The sequence below is a fragment of the Podarcis bocagei genome (assembly GCF_964188305.1).
Source record: "Podarcis bocagei genome assembly, chromosome: 4".
In the NCBI taxonomy this organism is placed as follows: Eukaryota; Metazoa; Chordata; class Lepidosauria; order Squamata; family Lacertidae; genus Podarcis; species Podarcis bocagei.
Genome location: NC_138128.1, coordinates 3,233,926 through 3,254,632, shown reverse-complemented (window position 1 = coordinate 3,254,632; position 20,707 = coordinate 3,233,926). Strand labels below are relative to the sequence as shown.

At 47.2% G+C, this 20,707-nt stretch overlaps 1 protein-coding gene across 7 annotated transcripts in view; it reads right to left on the bottom strand.

Annotated features, from left to right (window-relative positions):
- Nucleotides 1–7,619: 7,619 nt before the first annotated feature.
- BCL6 (BCL6 transcription repressor) overlaps nt 7,620–20,707 on the bottom strand; it is a 73,843-nt gene continuing 60,755 nt past the window's right edge. For 5 of the 7 annotated variants that reach the window (XM_081190205.1, XM_081190201.1, XM_081190203.1 and 2 more), the window contains 8 exons: nt 20,069–20,241; nt 19,532–19,753; nt 17,675–18,670; nt 16,486–16,667; nt 14,446–14,613; nt 12,161–12,315; nt 10,320–10,457; nt 7,620–9,230 (listed from right to left, as the gene is read on the bottom strand). In XM_081190205.1, coding sequence (XP_081046331.1) covers nt 9,087–9,230; nt 10,320–10,457; nt 12,161–12,315; nt 14,446–14,613; nt 16,486–16,667; nt 17,675–18,670; nt 19,532–19,753; nt 20,069–20,229 — 2,166 coding nt within the window. In that variant the 5' untranslated portion in view covers nt 20,230–20,241 and the 3' untranslated portion in view covers nt 7,620–9,086. The remainder of the gene's footprint in view (nt 9,231–10,319; nt 10,458–12,160; nt 12,316–14,445; nt 14,614–16,485; nt 16,668–17,674; nt 18,671–19,531; nt 19,754–20,068; nt 20,242–20,707) is intronic. The other 2 variants (XM_081190206.1, XM_081190207.1) reach the window with 2 other exon arrangements.

The window sequence follows — 20,707 nt, the reverse complement described above, 5'->3', positions numbered from 1 at the left end:
GTGGTTTAGACCACAGCTTCACCCGTGTGTCTATATACTAGACAAGCAAATACAGTCGTACCTCGGGTTAAGTACTTAATTCGTTCTGGAGGTCCGTTCTTAACCTGAAACTGTTCTTAACCTTAATGCTTAATGCTGTACTGTTTTTAACACTTGATTTGGAGCCGCCCAGAGTGGCTGGGGAAACTCAGCTAGATGGGCAGGGTATAAATAATAAATTATTATCATTATTATTATTATTATTATTATTATTATTATTATTATTATTATTATATAACCTGAAGCACCACTTTAGCTAATGGGGCCTCCTGCTGCTGCCGCGCCGCCAGAGCATGATTTCTGTTCTCATCCTGAAGCAAAGTTCTTAACCCGAGGTACTATTTCTGGGTTAGTGGAGTCTGTAACCTGAAGCATATGTAACCTGAAGCATATGTAACCCGAGGTATCACTGTATGGAATTTAGTTGTTTGCATATACATAGATAGATAGATAGATGATAGATAGATGATAGATATTTATTCTTTCCTTTATTCCTTTATTGTTTTAATTCAATTTTTATTTCCATTTTATTATGTTCCAACACACACACACCTGGGGACAAGGTGACGCTCAGCCTCTGGCCCTCCTGGAGAAAAGTGAACAGTTGAAATTGTGTCTGGAATCCAGACTCTGTTGGTCACAAGTTAAGAAGGAGGGTGGTTTCCTCAATATGAGATTTCAGTGTTGTGCATAATAAACACAAAGCAAGCGAGGGAGACGATAGGCGTCACTTTCTTTCTTTTAATTTAGCATTTTTTAAGGATTTTACTTCATTGTTAGGAAGATGTTACCCAGGCTCATTAGTGTTTTCAAAATGCAATGTTTTCCTCCCTGTTGACATGGATGGGGAAGCGGAGTGGATTAATGATCACCCAAAGTGGGACAACACACTTGGCTCTCCCCTTTGATCTCTGGTCTGAAGCTCAAAAATTGTGCAAGGGCTGGAAATATCTAATTGCTGTTTGTCTGAAGCTATGAAAACTCCACGACACCTCGATTTCTGTAGCAAATGCTAAATCCTGTGCCTCCCCCAAATTAAAATCACCACATGCTTTATCACATGAGTTATGGCACATTTCCCCTAAATTTGTGTCTTACGTTCCCGGCTGCTGTTCTGAAAATGTCTGGAAAGGACTCATTAGATGAGTGTGTGTTCACTCTACCAGTTTATTACTGGTACTAATTGGGCATAGGCTCTTAAAGGTACCACATAAAATCATAGAACAGTAGAGTTGGGCGGGATCCCAAGACCCACACAACCCCCTTGTGATGAAGGAATCTCAACCAAAGCATCCATGACAGATGGTCACCGAAACTCTGCTTTGAAATCTCCAATTAAGGAGAACCCACCAGTGGCGTAGCGTGGGTTGTCAGCACCCGGGGCAAGGCAAGTAATTTGCACCCCCTAACCCGTAGATTTGCGCCCCCTAACCCCCAGATTTGGCACTAACCCCCAGATGTTGCGCCCGGTGCGGCCGGCCCCCCCTGCACCCCCCACGCTATGCCACTGGAACCCACCACCTCCTGAGGGAGTCTGTTCCACCATCAAACAGCTCTTACCATCAGAAATCCCTTGCTGATGTTGAGTCAGAATATCCTTTCTTGTAACTTGAAGCCATTGGTCCAGGTTCTACTCTCTGGAGCAGAAGTAACCAAATCTGCTCCCTCTTCCAAGTGACAACCCTTTGGATATTTGAAGATGGCTCTCATATCATCCATCTCTCTTTTCTTCTCCAGGCTGTTGTTGTTGTTTAGTCGTTCAGTCGTGTCCGACTCTTCGTGACCCCATGGACCAGAGCACGCCAGGCCATTCAGATATGCCCTGATTCTGTTTTCTGTTGAGGGCTACGGATTCCCATAAATTTGCACAAATCATTTCAGCTGAGCAATACTCCAGCAATTAGGGGGTGTGGGTGGCGCTGTGGTAACCACTGAGCCTCTTGAGCTTGCCGATCGGAAGGTTGGTGATTCGAATCCGCACTACGGTGTGAGCTCCCATTGCTCTGTTCCAGCTCCTGCCAACCTAGCACTTCAAAAGCACACCAGTGCGAGTAGATAAATAGGTACTGCTGCGGTGGGAAGGTAAACAGTGTTTCCGTGCGCTCTGGTTTCCACCACTGTGTTCCGTTGTGCCAGAAGCGGTTTAGGCCTGCTGGCCACTTGACCCGGAAAGCTGTCTGTGGACAAATGCTGGCTCCCTTGGCCTGAAAGTGAGATGAGTGCTGTGACCCCATAGTCGCCTTTCACTGGACTTAACCATCCAGGGGTCCTTTATCTTTACCTTTTCTTACTCCAGCAATTAGACTTATCAATTCTTAGTTAAATTCTCGGGAGCCCCTTAATTTGTCCCCTCTCAGCAGACTTGCCGCTGTAAAGATGACAACCCTTCCTAAACTTTTGGTTTTTGTTTATTTATTTCAAGTTTATGTTTCTGGGTAATCTTCCCTGCCCTTCTGTTTCATATCGCTAGATTGTTCTGCCCATCACTTGTCTGCGCTTCATATCCCGGCCAAATCACCTGGACCAACTTTGAGAGCAAAATAAGTGCCATTCCAAATCTGGGGTGCTTGGGTGTCCTACTGAATATTCGGTGCAGCGCAGAACTATTAAGAACAGCTGAAGATTCTTTGAGCTAAGCAGCTCTTCTTTGATGTTGGAGAAATCAGGTACTCCTCTGCCCTCCACTGGGTATCAGGCTCTATAGCAGGCATTCAACCTCTTTTATATATATACTTATTTTTTTGAGTTGAACGTTAGAGTGACTTTAACAGCCTGCTTTGGCACCATAATTGTCTCCTATATGGATTTGCCGCTACTGTTGCAGAACTGGCACTGTCACGGGCACCACATAATACTTGCTTTGCAGTTGCAAGAATTTGATCTTTGCGACCTGTTGGAATGTAATGTAAAAGTGCTGTCCAAAACGTCTCTTCTTCTTTTTGGCGATCCCTCATAGCCGAGTAAGATTGTCTTCCATAAACACAGTTTTAACAGCGAGTCCATAAGTAAATGAGGAGGCCAGTTCTGGAACCATACATCCTTCCACAGTGGGGACATTGGTTTCCGGGCGGGAGTTGATCACGGTGTGGATTTGCCAAGCGTGCCTTCCTCTTAGCACGTGTCTCCCTTGCGTCCTGAGTTCGAGTGTCTTCAAAGCCCATGGCACCTTTGGTAAAGGCTGTTCTCCAACTGGAGCGCTTGCAGGCCAATGTTTCCCAATTGTCGGTGTTTATACTACGTTTTTAAAGATCTGCCTTGAGATGGTCTTTAAACCTCTTTTGTTGACCACCAGCATTACACTCGAACTCAGGAGGCAAGGGAGAAACGTGCTAAGAGGAAGGCACACTTAGCAAATCCACACTGTGATCAACTCCTGCCCGGAAACCCATGTCCCCACTGTGGAAGGACGTGTGGATCCAGAATTGGCCTCCACAGTCACTGTTAAAACCGTGTTTATGGAAGATAATCTTACTCAGCTACGAGGGATCGCAAAAGAAGAAAGAAGAAGACTCCCGGTAGACTCATTGGAATGCATGGTAATGTTCATTAATTTCAGTGGGTCTAGTTAGTTGACTGCCTCCCCATGGAAGTCAAGTTACCCCCCAAAACATATTTACTGTTCACATGATACTTAAATCTTGCCTCAATCTGCCACCGTGTGGTTGTAGTGGAAATTGTCATTCTTGCTGCCAGTGGCATTTAATTGGCCCAGGGGTGCCCAAACTTTTTTCAAAGAGGGCCAGATTTGATGAAGTGAACATGCATGAGGGCCGACTGGATTAGGCCCCTGAAACGGACTTTGGACATTTTTATTTTGCAATACTGCTGAGACTTGAAATATTGCCGCAAGCTGCTTTTGTGGAGAAGGGCTCTCAAAAAGCAGTGTGGCCATTTTATCGAAATGATTAGATGATGATAATAATAATAATAATAATAATAATAATAATAATAATAATAATAATAATAATAGTAGTAGTAATTTATTTATACCCCGCCCATCTGGCTGGGGTACTCCAGCCACTCTGGGCGGCTTCCAAAAAAATATTTAAATACTATAATACATCAAACATTAAAAGCTTCCCTAAACAGGGCTGCCTTCAGATGTCTTCTAAAAGTCTGGTAGTTGTTGTTCTCTTTGACATCTGGTGGGAAGGTGTTCCACAGGGCGGGTGCCACTACCAAGAAGGCCCTCTGCCTGGTTCCCTGTAACTTGGTTTCTCACAGTGAGGGAACTGCCAGAAGGCCCTCGGAGCTGGACCTCAGTGTTTGGGCAGAACAATGGGGGTGGAGACGCTCCTTCAGGTATACTGGACTGAGGCCGTTTAGGGCTTTAAAGGTCAGCACCAACACTTTGAATTGTGCTCGGAAATGTACTGGGAGCCAATGTAGGTCTTTCAAGACCGGTGTTATGTGGTCTCGGTGGCCACTCCCAGTCACCAGTCTAGCTGCCGCATTCTGGATTAGTTGTAGTTTCCGGGTCACCTTCAAAGGTAGCCCCACATAGAGTGCATTGCAGTAGTCCAAGCGGGAGATAACCAGAGCAAGCACCACTCTGGCGAGACAGACAGCAGGCAGGGAGGGTCTCATCCTGTGTACCAGATGGAGCTGGTAAACAGCTGCCATGGACACAGATTTGACCTGTGCCTCCATGGACAGCTGTGAGTCCAAAATGATACCACTCCATCCATCCTCAGAGAAGCTCAAAGTGGTATACAGTATATGGTTCTTTTCCACACACATGTTGTCATCACAACAACCCTGTGAGGTGGGCTGAGAGAGAGGGGCGGGGGCTAAAAGTCATCTGGCAAGTGTCCAACTCTACCATTCTATGAATCTGTGAGTGGAGATTTGAACCTGGGTCTCCCTGGTCTTAGTCTGATGCTCTTCCCACTCTACCACGCTGGATGTTTTTCAATGTTCCAGTATATTCTCCACCATGGTTGCTGTGCGTGAAGGGATCTGACTGTCGACTGGAGGGTAGACAAATAACTGGGCCACTTTGCTTTGGCGGATGTTGTAGCTGAAATGCCCCTTGCCTCTCAGAAAATAAATTGGGAATAATTATCGTCAAACTATAAGCTTCCCTTCGACCAAGAAAAAACTCACGTTTTGCTGCCTGGTGTAAATCTGCATAGTTTCCGGTGTGACGTACGATTCTGAGGCTTTGGAAGCAACGTAGCAGGGCTCACCAATCTTTTTTTTTAATGCATTTTTATTAAAGATTTTCTTAGTTTACAAAACACATGTAATTATCATTAATATTGATTATTTTCAGTTGTTATCTCTGAGAAACGTAGAAAATAAGAGGATATAGCTATATGAATTCTTCAAACTTGCACGACCCTTTAAAAATTAGGTAAGGAACCAAATGTTATATAATACAGTTTTATATGACTGTTTTATAATTTATGATAATTTAGAATTTAAATGTATTTTCATGTAATATTTGATACTTCCAGCTGATGAAGGTGAATACATCCAAACAGGGCCACGTCTGGCCTGAGTTCTTCGTGTGCTTTTTTCTTGGTATATCGAAAGAGGAGCGGCAAGCGAAACTGATGGACTATGCGGAAATGGCGAAACTGATGGGAAAGATCTGAAACCAGGAAGATCAAGCATTTGAAAAGGACTGGAACAAATGCGTGCCTTATTTAAAAGATCACTGTAAAAATGTAAAGACACTGGCGGGAATGTGAAGGTACTTGTAATGGGAAAGTCTACTATATTTTACTGATTTATATAACGATTTGGAAAACGTAAAAGATGCAGGTGATTAGGGGATAAAGAAAGAAGCCATGGAGGGGGGGAGGGGAGTTCAAAGGTTCAAAAGAACATATTAAGTGGAGATGAAAAATGAATATTGTGAGGATGTTAAAAATGTGGAAAATTAAAAAAAATTACTATATCTATCTATCTATCTATCTATCTATCTATCTATCTATCTATCATCTATCTATCTGGTTATGCTATAAGTTTTCACAGACTATAAGTTTTCCCTTCATCAGCTGTGTTCATGCTGTTGTCCCCAAATCTTAAATTGGTGGTTCCCAAAGGTGACAGTGAGGGTTACCTAGGGGAGGTGCTAAGAGCCAAGCGGCCACAGCTGTTGGAAGATAAAGGTATAAATGGCTACCGGACTTTGGAAAACTGCTATCACTGGATCAAGTTCATTAATTCCGTTGAATTCATTAAATAGTTTTACCGTTGTACCTCAGCTCCCAAATCCCTTGGGAGTCAAATGTTCCAGCCCCCGAACTATCGAAAACTGAAAGTTAGTGTTCTGGTTTTCAAACTTTTTTGGAAGCCAAACATCCGGTGTGGCTTCTGCTATTGTTTCCGGTGCCCCTGCACAATCAGAAACCAATCGGAAGCTGTGCCTTGTTTTCTGAACGTTTCGGATGTCAAACGGACTTCTGGAATGGATTTTGTTTGACTTCCGAGGTACGACTGTACTTGTTGGCATCTGTCTGTCTCAGGAGACAGTGGAAAATGCACCTTGAGGGGTGAAGTCAAACCTGTGGCTGTAGAGACCAATACAGGAGAGACATATTTTCTTGCAGTTGGGGCAGGTGAAGGGACCGGTTTTCAATGAAGTTGCAACTGCTTCAAATTTTATTGAGTCCTTAACTTCCTTAGTGGTTTGTGCAAACCACTATTCTGAATAATGCTTTCTACAGGGTAGTAGCCACTGGGGAGGAATATATGGAACTTGTAGGGGGGAGGGCGAAAAAGTTTAGGAACCATTGGCTTAACCTATAATAAATTTGTTTAGTCTTTAGGATGCAACAAGATTCTTTGTTGAGTTTCCTGCAAGAGATGAACAGAGCTCCAGCCCCTCTGTAAGTGGTTAACCTTGTCATGGTTACCAGGGGGTAAGAAGTTGCTTGTGAAGAGAGGATTTGACAAATTAATACATGTGGACTGGTTTTTAGTTCTGTATGGTTCAGCTGACTATGCCTTGGTATTCAGAGTGGAAGAGAAGTAGGGTCACTGTCATCCTGAAGTTACAACTTTTGTCATCTGTGAGATAGCATTTGACTGATACGTGTGGATACACCAGAACCCACTCGGTCAGGTTAGGACAGGGGTCAGCAAACTTTTTCAGCAGGGGGCCAGTCCACTGTCCCTCAGACCTTGTGGGGGGCCAGACTATATTTTGGGGGGGGATGAACAAATTCCTATGCCCCACAAATAACCCAGAGATGCATTTTAAATAAAAGGACACATTCTACTCATGTAAAAACACGCTGATTCCCGAACCGTCCGTGGGCCGGATTGAGAAGGCTATGGGACCAGATCCGGCCCCTGGACCTTAGCTTGCCTACCGATGGGTTAGGAGGAATCACTTCCAAGACTTGTCCCTGCACCCTCCACTTCCCATCAGCTCCAGGCAACATGAGAGGACAAAGGAGAATGGTCTTGCTGGTTAGGGATGGGTGAGAGTTTGAATTCTGGGGACCAGGAGGGCACCAGGTTGAGGAAGGCTGCATTGGAGCTTGAACTGGCACAAAGGGAGGCCTTCTCAAGAAACAGCTGCTGGGGCAGGTAGGAAGGAAAAGGAACACACCACACAGCCTTGCTCATGGTTGCTTTCTGCCGTTTTATTTTTGAATTTGTACAGCTATATTTTACAGAACGCATTAATGCAGTTTGACACACCCCCAAACCCTGTCACCCGAGATTGACTGATTGTAACACAAGTGTATAAAATGAGACCAAATTATTATTATCTTTTAAAAAAAAGACAACACCTGACATTCTCCATCAAGAGTCTGCAACGACCCCCTTTGTAGCGACACCGTACCTCAAAACTGGGCTCTAATTTAGTCGAAAAGAAAGGCACTGTGAGAAAATGCAAAAAAATAAGAGAGAAATAAAAATAAAACCCCAAACGAACATTGTACATATATACAGACTGGGGGAAAGGAAAGAAAGAAAGAAGGAAAACAGAACACAAAATTACGTTTTTTTAAATTATTTTAAATTCCTTCTGCAGCTTTGTTGGTTTAATACACACTCTTTTTTTGTAAATTGTAAACCTTCACTTGCAAAAAATACAAATACACACTCAATGCTCTTAGACAAAATATTTTCTCACTAATACAGATGCAATACTTTTAAAATATCTTGTTAAGTGCTTTGTCACAATAAAGACTCCTGGATCAGCCATCTGCCTGCAGAGGCCTAGCAGGAGACTTTAATGCATATATATATATGTATATGTGTGTGTGTGTGTGTGTGTGTGTGTGTGTGTGTGTGTGTGTGTCTTTCTGTGTGTGTGTGTGTGTGTGTGTGTGTGTGTGTGTATATATATATATATATATGCATTTAATATCTCTTTTTTAAAGGTTTATATTTTTATATATTTATTTATATATATATATATATATATTCATATATTTACAACTCTGCCATAGATTCCATCACCTTTGGTTAAAAAGTTAAAGCCCTCTCCACTCTGATAGCATATACAATCTCCCCGCCCGCCGCCCCCGCTCTTTCGTTAAAAAACACACAATTTCATTTGCAAAATAAAAGGAAAAAGAAAAAAGAAATAACAATTTGTTCCCACGAAATGATCTACATTCCTCGTCTCCTGGCTGCGAAAGGTTCAGGCCTTTTGCAGCGCAGACTTTTAAAAGACGGGGGTTCTTTCCCCCCACCTCCAAAACCCAAACTCTCTTGCACGTAAACACACACGCACACACACACATACACAAAATGTCGCTCTGACTATATATATATATAGATATATTTAGAGAGATATATAGATATATATATACTTTTTTGAAAATTCACATAACTGGGAAGCAGGAAAAAACAAAAAGGAAATGTAAAACCCGTGTCATTATACGATTTCTGTCTTCCTCCTTTGCAACTGCACTCCGGGCTTCGAGAGGCACTCCATTGTGTGACAATAAAGAATAATAAAGTTTTTGTCCCCCCCCCCTAAAGTGTTACAAGTTTCCTTTGGACATCGCCCCCACTGCCCTTCCTCCTCCTCCTCCTAAGCCAGCCCCTCTTCTCCCGAGAAACAGGTCCCTCCTTCAGCAAGCCTTCGGGAGCTCAGCGGCGCCTTCCACTGTCGAGACACGGTACTGCACCTTGGTGTTGGTGATGGCGCCGTGCTTCTGGCGTAAGTGGAGGCGCAGCTGGCTTTTGTGGCGGAAGTGCAGGTTGCACTTTTCACACTGGGGGGGGGGGAGAGGAGAAAAAGGCATCAAGTCAGGGCTCTAATAACAATAACAAAATTGCCTTGTCTTGTCTTTCTGTATGCAACAGCAGCAGCGAGAACGTTGGTAGCCAGTCATTGGAAAGGAAATTATATCCCAACCAAAGGGGAATGGATAAGTAAACTATGTGAGTACCTGGAGTTAGCAAAATGGACGGATTTAATAAGGCACAAACCAAAAATTGTAATTCAGAAACAAAGGGAATGCTTAAATGAATATTTATACCAGCAGGTTTCCTGAGATTTCCGCAACCTGAGGACCACTTCTGCACATGCGCAGACCATTCTGATGCTCAGAACTGGACACAGTATTCCAAGTGTGGTCTGACCAAGGCAGAATAGAGTGGCGCTGTGGTCTAAACCACTGAGCCTCTTGGGCTTGCCAATCAGAAGGTCGGTGGTTCGAATCCCCGCGATGGCTGAGCTCCCATTGCTCGGTCCCTGCTCCTGCCTACCTAGCAGTTCGAAAGCACATCAAAGTGCAAGTAGATTAATAGGTAAAGGTAAGCAGCGTTTCCGTGCGCTGCTCTGGTTCGCCAGAAGCGGCTTAGTCCTGCTGGCCACATGACCCACATGCTGGCCAGTAAAGCGAGATGAGTGCCGCAACCCCAGAGTCGTCCGTGACTGGACCTAATGGTCAGGGGTTCCTTTACCTTTCAATAAGCAATGCATTTTTTCTGTATTAAATTTAGTGCTTTTGACATGTAAGTTTTATCCACGTTACATGTGATTTATGCAGTATTTTTAAGATGCATACTTCTAAGTAGCAATGTGATTTTATACAGTATTTTATATTGTGCGTTTCTGCGCTGTACCTATTCATCTTATACGTGAATGGCCTGTGGCCTGAGAATTAATAAAACCACAACTTTTAAAGCCATCCAGGTTTTTGGCCACTGCTAGCTGCTAGGGGGAAACACCAGCTTGGTATAGCCTGGCTTACAAGATCCTAGAATTGTAGAATTGGAAGGGACCCCGTGGGAAATCTAGTCCAACCCCATGCAATGCAGAAATCTCCACCATGGGGCATTCAGACGCCACGACTTACATGGTAGGGCTTTTCCCCAGTGTGGATTCGCAGGTGACTCTTGAGGGTCTGCAGATGCCGGAATCGGGTCCCACAGATTTCGCACGGGTAGGGCTTCTCACCGGTGTGTATCAACACATGAGCTCTCAGGTGTGCTACCTGGTGAAAGGAATACAGGTGTCAAGAGGGGCAGTTCCCACGAGTTCATTTGGGGCGTCAAAAGAAACAGGATTAATAAGAAACCGCTCAGGTGACAAGGTTAAAAAAAAAGAATGGGATTGCTTTAAAAACTACCTGACAAAATATGGTTCCAGTAACGATTCTTGGTTGTGTGCCTAGATTAACCTCACAGGAATAAGGGAATTTTCTTTTTATAACTGAATAGAGATTACTTAAATGTAAGAGAAGTGTTGAAGCCGCAAAGAGTTAGAGGGAAGTCAATAAACATATAAGGGACTCAAACCAGTTTCGGGGAACAGAAAGAATGTGACTGTAAGGGGGGGGGAGGAAAGAAGAAATATGAAGGTAACTTCTTTCTATGAATTTTGTGCGTAGAATATTCAAATTATGGTTTGTACTCCTTAAATAATTTTGTGTATTTGACAAAGATCTTTTTCTTTTTACAATTTTCTTTTATGTATTTTCTTTTCTTTTTAGTACACGTGGGTGTAAGGCTGAATTTATTCTCTTTTTTTGTAAATTTTAAAAATGCAATAAAGATTACGTTACAAAATTTAAAACAAAACAAAACACACACACAAAAGAAAGACTCCCTTTGGTGTTGGCAGCGAGGTTCCAGAAGGGCCAAAATCTCTCTCTCTCTCTCTTTTTAATAATCTTTATTAATTTAAATTACACACATATACCAAGAATTTACAATCTCATACTACAAAAAGGAAATTAAAGAAAAAAGAATTAAGAAAAAAGAAAAGAAGAAAATACAGGAAAAAAGAAAAAAGAAAAAGCATATTTACGTGCATTAAAAAAACTTAATCTTCCTAATTAATACTTAAATAAACACTTAAATAAAAAAGTCTTCTGACAAAACAAGTCTTCCAATCATTCTCGTTGTACTGTTTATACTGTCGTTGTTTTTTCCGCACAGTTTTATATTCTCTAATACAGTCATACCTTGGGATGAATACGCTTCAGCTTAAATATTTTTGGGTTGCGCTCCGTGGCGATCTGGAAGTAACGGAGTGCGTTACTTCTGGGTTTCGCCACTCGCGCATGCGCAGACGCTCAAAATGATGTCATGCGCATGCGTGGAAGTGGAGAAACGCAACCCGCGCCTGCGCATCTTACGTTCACTTCAGGATCCCGTTCACATCCCGAGGTACCACTGTATTGTTCCCGTCTACTCCACAAAAGGTATTTGTGTTTACAAGTATCACTCAAGTTCTGCTAATTGTTAGGATATTTCCGTTCCACCTTAAAAGGGAGCAGGCTTTGTGAGTCACAGAATCTGCGCATTTCCTGTTCACAGGATGTTTATGTTTTCTGTTGCTTTCATTTCTCTCTCTGTGTCTGGAGACACTGAAGCAGGCAGTCATGTTTTTCTTTGTTCTGATCAACGCTGAATAAAACTTGTAAATAATGCTCTCCTGCGTGCGACTTCTGCTGTGAATTATCTGCTGATAGAGTGTGCATGAGCTCTGGAATGTGGCAAGCTATTTCAGGAAATTTATGTCGCTAATTGCTGATACTGCGTGCCTACGGGAGATCGATGGATCGTCCGGCAGACGGCTTGGGGCCATGATGGACTTTATCTCCCTGGCAGTATCCCAACACTAATATGGCTAAATTCTCAATCCCGCCACCCAGGGAGTCCACAGAGTCATCTCCACCTATCAACTACCCACCTGGACAAACCTCGCCCCACAGGTCTCGCACTTGTAGGGCTTCTCTCCCGAGTGGATCCGCGTGTGGGTCTTCAGGTTGGCCGGCCGGTTGAACTGGGCCCCGCAGATACTGCAGCGATACGGCTTCTCGCCTGTCTCGACAAACAGAACGGAGCCTGTTTAGTGTCGCGGTATGAAGCAAAAGAAAGAAAAAGAGAGAAGGTGCTTCTATGAAAGAGTGTGTGGCCCGCCTAGAAGGGAGGGCGCGCCTTTGGGTAAGGAATGGGGCCTGGGCAACTAGGGTGCCCCCTCGCCTTCAAATCTCTCAGCGCCAAGGACCCAAACAGATAGGAAAGCCATAGGAAGTTGCCTTATACTGAGGCACACCATTGGCCCCTGCAGTTCAGTATTGTCAACACGGGCTGGCAGCATCTCCTAGCCCTGCCAGGAGATGCCATGGGGAGTTTAACCTGGGAGCTTGATAATATAATGATTTATTATTTATACCTCGCCCACCTGGCTGGGTTTCCCCAGCCACTCTGGGCAGCTCCCAACAGAATATTAAAAGCACAATAAAACATCAAACATTAAAAACTTCCCTAAACAGGGATGCCTTCAGATGTCTTCTAAAAGTCAGATAGCTGTTGATTTCCTTGACATCTGACGGGAGGGCGTTCCTCCTCGGAGAGATGCAGTGGCTTGGGTGCATGCAGGCTCTGCACTGCTGAAACGGTCCGCCCGCTGTCTCCCTCCCCACCCCCCAGTTGTAGAGTGGCTGGCTGGGAGGAGGCAGGCAGACTCTGGAGGCCCGGCAGTGCGCCCTGCCCCATTGGTGGCTCGCCCCACCCCTGGGCGCGACGCCCCAGGTGCCCGAGCGTCTCCACCCCCATCGTTATGCCCGGACGGTGAGGTCCAGCGCTGAGGGCCTTCTGGTGGTTCCCTCCCTGCAAGAAGCCAAGTTTCAGGGAACCAGGCAGAGGGCCTTCTCGGTGGTGGCACCCACCCTGTGGAACGCCCTCCCATCAGATGTCAAAGAGAAAAACAACTACCAGACTTTTAGAAGACATCTGAAGACAGCCCTGTTTAGGGAAGCTTTTAATGTTTAACAAACTATTGCATTTTAATATTTTGTTGGAAGCCGCCCAGAGTGGCTGGGGAAACCCAGCCAGATGGGTGAGGTAATAATAATAATAATAATAATAATAATAATAATAATAATAATAATAATAATGTACCTGCATCCAACACAACCAAACCTACAGCGTACACAGATACCTACACTGCGTACACTGTTTTCCATGTTGCATGTGAATAACTCTACAAGGATACAGCTCAGCTTTTTGCGTACCCAGGTTGCATACTCGTTAAAACATTACATGTGAGCACCCCTCATGATTTCCCCAGAACCGGATAAGGGTTTGCTCCCATTTTACAGATGAGGAGCGGAGGTTGCAAAGGCCAGCCAGAGAGTCCATGGCCAAGGCGAGGTCATTTGAACTGCTGACTCCCTGGCTCAAAGCTCGCTCCCTTAACTCGATGATACTGCCTGTCTCAGATCCTTCCGCTGCCACAGATCACAAAGTGCTTTACAAACAGAAACAGCTTTGTCCCTCGAAAAAGGGCACCTCAACACTGTGCAGGGACACAAATTCCCACCGTCCTCAGACACTGGTCAGGGAAGGCGGGAATTGTGGCCCGCCATTAATCTGGAGGTTCCCATTCCTGCACTGGTTCTCCCACTTTTGGTCCTCACTGAAGGTTTTTGGGGTTTAGTTTCATTTCAGCCAGACATATGGGGGGGAAATGGAAGGTGGAACGGACTCCTTGAGGAGCTGGTGGACTCTTGTTTCTTGGAGGTGCTTTAGCAGAAGTTGGACGGCCATCTGCCAGGGATACTATAGCTGAGATTCCTGCATTGCAGGGGGTTGGACTAGATGTCCCTTGGGGAGCCCTTCAATGATTCATTCGAGGTTTTCAAGCAGAGCTTGGGTGGGCAACTGTCAGGGGTTCTTTAGCTGTGATTACCGTGTTGCAAGGGATCTTTTCCAGCTCTACGGTTCCGTGATCGTATCATCTCGGAGGGTGGTGGACCCTCCTTCGCTGGAGACTTTTAAACAGAGCTCAGAGGGCCATCTGTCTGGGATCCCTGCATTGCAGGGGGTCAGACTAGATGACCGCTTGAGGCCCCTTCCAACCCGGCAATCCTGCGGTTCCACGGCCCCAGGCCGCACGGCTCCCTCGGCCTGACCGTCCACCATCCCGACAGACCTCTCCCCTGCCCCTGTGGCAGCCCGAAAGCGCCGTACCTGTGTGCACAGTTTTATGGCTGGCAAGGTTCCCTTTGTAGCGGAAGGAGGCCTGGCAACGGTCACACTTGTAGGGCTTGTCGCTGTGCATTTGGAGGGAGTGTCTCTTCAGCGACGCCTCTTCCGAAAAGCGGCAGTGGCACTCGTTGCAGAAAAAGGTTCCGTTCTCTGTCGGGGGAACCGAAGGAGGAAGAGGCGGCCGGGAGTCAGAGGAAGCTAAGCGCAACAGCTAAGCACACACAAACACACACAGGGGGGCTAGCTTGTGCAGATATTGCTGCTTGGGGGACGGGAAGATCCAGTGGACCCTCAATTCCTCCTTCCTGGAAATCCTCATCCGCCAGAGACAACGTGGCCTAGCGCTTGCGCCAGACTTGGGTTTGAATCCCCATGAACTCGCTGGGTTTGACTTTTGGGGCCAGTCACTGCCTTCTCTCAGCCTAGCCTACCTCGTAGGGTTGTCGTTGTGGGGTTTAAAGGGAGGAGGCGGGAGCCACGTGCTCCACCTCAAGCTCCTCTGTAGGAATGATCGCTGGGTATGGAGCACACTCCCCCTCACAGATAAAGTCACAGCTGTCTGAACATCTTGCCCTCTGTCTAACTTTTTGCGGCCTCAGTAGTCTGCCATGTCCTGTCTGTGACCTTTGTCTCTGAGACCTTTGTCTCCTTCATCACACACTGTGCAAGGAGAAAATGACGCGGTGGAAACAGGTGCCAGAATAGCTTTGTACCACCCCACGATCTTGGGACTGGAAGATGTGCAAAGGTCGCAGCCCAAAATGTATCTGCCTGGGTTTGCATATTGTGTCAATAAAAGGAGCCTCCACAGAGCTGGCCAGCAGCTTGCTTGCAGCTCACCTGTGCACAGCTCACCTGCATTATCAACTCCTGCCTCATGTCCTTCACTTCACTCCTCAGAGGAGGAAAAGGTGAGATACAGATGAATTGGGTAAGATAAAGAGCTGATGCTTGCTCTAGGGCGGAGGCGAAATTGCACGCAAATGCAGGCACCAGCTTCTCCTGGCAGAGTGGGGCAAATGCCAGGAGACCCTGCCATTAATATAAAGCCCCATTGGCACTGGTACCAGAGCTGATCCAGCTCAGTTTCTGGGGAGGGGGAAGGGGCGCCGTGCAAAACTCCAGGCGTGCGTGTGGAGCAGGGGACCTCAGGGCTACATGCCAGCAGGGTGGCGCACAATGTTGGGTGGGTGGCTTGACACTTCCCCCCCCCCCAATCCAGGCCTTATCCTACAAAAGACACGTCTGGGCTCCACAAAAGAGGTTTGTACAGCACTATGTGATCCGAAAGGATGTGAAACGGCTTTGCCCACCCCTCCCCCACAAATAGAGATTCTAAACCAGATGTTGCTGGAGTAATACATTTTGGGTGGTGGTTGTTTTTTAAAATCAAATTTGAAAACTTTTCAGTCCAATTTTGGAGAATTTCAGAGCCTTTGGCTTTAGGTTTTTGGAACCTGAATTCGGGACGTTCTGAATTTCCGAATTCCGTCATGCAATATTTGGGTTGCGAGGATGAGACTCTGAAAGGGATGTGCGGCACAGGAATGATCCGATTCAGGAAAGAAACCATTTGAATCTGGTTTGTTTTTTTAAGAGAGCTTTTTTTTTAAAAAAACCAACCTTTGAATTGGGAAAGCCACCCAATCATTATCTGAACAGATTTCATTGGCAGAAGAGGGATTTCCTGCTTGCTACGTGTTGTATCTTATAAGGCCAGAGATTGGCTTCTGGGTACCTATATACTGTGTGCCCGTAGAGTGAGCAAGCAGGGGAAATGAGAGCGTGCAGGGAACATAGGGAATCTTGCTTTATGGCGAATCAGACCATTGCGCCGTCTGATCCGCTATCGCCCACAATGCTCTCCAGGGTTTCAGGCAGAGGGCAATCCCAGCCCTGCCTGGCAGTGCCAACCAGGGACTGTACCCGCCGGGGCCTTCTGCAAGCCAAGCAGGTGTCCCTGCGCCGAGCTACGGAACTCCTTTGCCGAAATAACCATGAAATGGATTGGTCTGGGCTTACCACAACTGGAGTCGGAGTATTCCGATTGCGTTTCTCCCATCTCTTCTCCAAAGTGTGAGCTGGGGGTATGAAGGCACATCTCAGAATGCTGGGGGGATTGCGAACCGCAGGAGCTGCACTTGGAAGAATGCAGGTACAAAGGCGACTGGTCGTCGCTGCCGCGAGGAGACCCATCTAGCAACCTAGGCAGAGCGGGTGGGGGAAGGAGTGTAAGCAACGTAGACGGAATCACAGAACTGTAGACCTGGGAGGGGGTCCCCCCGAGGGTCATCCAGTCCAACCCGCAGCAGTGCAAGGAATCCCAGCTAAAGGACCCCTTTGGCAGATGGCCACCCGACCCCTGCTTCATGGCAACCCCTGTTTCATCTCTCCTCCTTCTCTCATGACACAAGCAGAATTCGTGGACATCCAAAGTGTTGGAAGATTCAGAGTAAATAAAAGAAAGTCCTTCCCACGTGCCGTAAAGTTAAACTGTGGAACTCCCTCCCACAGGAGCCAGTGACAGCCAGACAGCTTTAAAAGAGGACTGGACAAATTCATGGAGTAGGGGGACTATTGATGGCTTCTAGCCACCGTGACCATGCTGTGCCCCACACAGCTGGAGGCAGCAATGTTGCTGGAAGCATCAGGAGGGCAGAGGGCTCTCGCACTCAGATCCTGCTAGCAGGCTTCGTGAGAACAGGATGCTGAGCAGATTGGGCCATTGGCCTTATCCAACAGGCTCTTCTGATTCTTATTTGGGGGGAAATGGGATCCCACAGCTAATTCTCCCCTGGTTTCCTCACTGGCCCAAATAGGACTAATTTAGCCAGCTAGCCCTGCTGATCATCTAATGTTTATTGGATGGATTCTCCCTTTAAATTGATTTTTGAATTTATTGTTATTCACGTTTTATACTGTATTTTATGCTGGTTTTTTTGTTGCATCAATTAAGTGTTTTAAATTTGTTGTTAGATGCCCTGAGTCCGGTTTTCTGAACCGGGAAGGGCAGGGTATAAATAAAAAAATATTATTATTATTATTATTGAAAAAGGCAGGCCTGCCTCTCATCCCTCTTTGCTCTGCCCGAAGCTGAGGGCTTCAGTGATGGGGTGGAGAAAGAAAATGGAAGCTCTCCACCTCTTTGCCACCTCCTGCCACACTCAGTGGGTGAGCCCGTAAGCAGCCCCAACCAACCGGGAGCTTTTACCTGTTGACAATGTTGTTCAGCCTGCTGGCCTGAGGGATCGTTGAGTCCTCCCCGTTGACGCTCATCTTGGTGGGGGATTGAACATCCAAGCTCTCGGGCTCCATCGACTGCTGGCAGGTCAGGGAGGGGGCATAGGTGTGGGGGGAGAGGGTCCCTGCCTCGCCCTGCTCAGGGCCTTCCGGCTTGGCGCTCTGGTTTAGCGAGTTGAGCACGATGAACTTGTACTTCTTCCAGTTGCAAGCCTTGGGGTCAGTGGGGCTTTTGGCGGAGGGCGGCCCGCCGGGCCCTTGCCCGATGCAGGCGTTCTTGCTGCTGCTGGACTCGGTGGGCGAGTTGGGCTGGCAGTCCGACTTCTGCGGGCTCTGGGGGCTGACCAGGACCTTGCGGTTCATGGGGGCGTTGCTCGCCTCGAAGCGCTGGCTGATGTCGTCTTCGGCAGGGGACCTCTCCTCCTCCTTCCCTGCCTTGTCGCAGGGGAAGTAGGCGCTGTTGCGGGCTACCAAGGGGGCGGCAGGCTTGGGGGCAGGGGCGCCGCTGTAGTGCACATCACTTTTGACCTCTTCGGCAGCAGCTTTCTTCGGGGAGTAGATGGCGGCCTGGCACATGCCGGGCGATACCTCAGTGACGGTCCGGGCATAACCGGCAGCGCCCGTCCGGGATGCGCCGCACGGCAGCGCCCGCTCCCTCGGGAAAGGGTTGGCCCTGGAAATGTCCGACAGGGGCATCCTTGCTTCCCGCAGCTCCTCGTCTGAGAAGAGGTACCCGCCGACGGGCATGGGGCTGTATCCAGTGTAGGAGATGGGGGAGCCCGAAAGGCCGCTGTACAAGCCGGGGACGAAGGCTCTTCCGTCGCAGATGGACCCGTTTCGCAGAGGCAGCCCGCTTTCGGAGACTTCCCTGCTGCTCCTGTATGCCATCATGTCCGGGTGGCTGGCCAGGCGACCGCCCAGAAAGTCTTCCCGCTGAGTCTTCACGGCAGACATCATCTCTGTGTCACTGGACGTGGCGGGAAGGGAGAGAAAGAGAGAGGGAAATGTTGGAATAATTGATAGATCATGGTCACAACAGGCAATTCCTTCTTCCTACATAAGAACACGGACAGAAGATACTGTCCTCTGCCCCAGCTGCAACCAAGCATGTCTCTCCTGTATCTACAGCCACAGCAGGCGCTGTGACACTCCAACAGTTTCATAGAATTGTAGACTTGGAAGGGACCCCGAGGATCATCAACCCGCTGCAAGGCAGGAATATTCAGCTGTCCCATATGAGGATCAAACCTGCAACCTTGGCATTAGCCCCATGCTCTAACCAACTGAGCTATCCATGCGCTAGTTTGACTTCACCCCCGAAGGCTCACTCTTCTTCCATTGTCTCCTGAGACAGATGGATGCCAACCAACCAACATAAGAGGATAAGATGAGCCTTCTGGATCAGCCCATCTAGTTCAGCATCCTGTTCTCATGGTGGTCAAACAGATACCTTAAAGGGAAAGCCATGAGCAGGATCAGAGCACAACAACAGCACTCTCCACCTCCTGTGGTTTCCAGCAACAGACCTCTCTTCCTCCAGGAATTTGTCTCCTCCTCTTTTAAAGACATCTAGATCAATGGCTCCATAGACAGAGAAAAGAAGAACTTTCGTTCTTCCAACATTCAGCTTCTTTGGATGTCCACGATTTCTAGTGTTTCCTACCAGGGCTGGTGGTGGTAGAGCTAACACAGCAGACCCCTAACAGTGCGGACTGGTCAGGTTCTGCTGGACCCAGAAGTAGAAGGAGCTACCCTAAGAGCACACAACGTTCTCGAAAAATGCATAGCCATGGACTGACCTCGTTGAGGTCAACCTGGGCCAACTCACCTGGTGTTGACAAGCCTCCGGCACGTATCTACCACGTGTTCCATCTGCAGGTAGAGAGCCGTGGTCATGACAGCCATGATGTTGCTTTCCCGCAGGTTGAGACGGGAGGTGTACATGAACTCAAGGAGGATGCCGAAGCCTTCAGGGTTGATCTCTGGGTCCAAGTTGATGACGTTCAAATTGCACTTCAGCTGATCGGTGAAAATGCTGTAGAAAAGGCCACTGGGAAGAAGAGAAGAAGAAAAAACAGAAGTGGAGAAGTGTTTATTTATTCATTTTACAGCTCACCTATCTTCCAAGGAGCTCAAGGTACATGGCTCTTACTCAGAAGAACTGCAGAGCATAGCCAAGAAGCCACTGATAGCCCTCTGCTCCATCAATTAGCCTCCACCCATCCCAGTCGGTGGCCGTCCTGTGGCAGTGAGTTCCACAGTTAACTATACGCTGTGTGAAGAAGGGACTTCCTTTTATCAGCCCTGAATCTCCCAGCACACAGCTTCGGGGGATGTTGGCGAGTCCTGGGGTCGTTCCCCTCACCTGCAGGCCATCAGGACTGTTTTGTGGGCTCGGAACTGTTCCCGGTTGACGATGATCACCACGTCCGTCAGGATATCCCTGCTCCTGAGGCGGTTGAGATTGAGGAGGACGTCGCTCGCGTGTCGGGTGAACTGGATGCAACTGTCTGCCGGTGAAGCCATCTTGGGTCTGTCCTGTCGGCGTGCAGAAGAAGGGAGCAAAGGCGGAAATTATTACGAGCATTGCAAAGAGGTCCGGGCTACAGGTGGTCCTGGGTGGAGATCTATGGGGTCAGGAGGGCTCTTCATTTCAGCAGGGTGAGCTCATCTATAGAACACACACCTGAGGCTCTAGTCAAGACTTCCTCAAACTGGGGGCCCTCGAGATGTTTCGGACTACAACTCCAATCAGCCCCATACACTCCAAACACGTGGTTAGGCCTGTTTGACTCCCACCTCAAAGCTGTTGTGAAGGAGCAGCAGCCCATAGAGAAACAGGCCTGCTAGATATTACCAGCCATGCATGGGACCTTAAAGTAAAGCCTCCATAGCCAGAGAGAGTGTACCTCTAACATAGATCGCAAGTGAACTGGTGGAACTGCAACCCACCTCCATGCCCTGCTTGTAAGCTCTCAAAAGCAACTGGAAAGTGAAGCTTTAG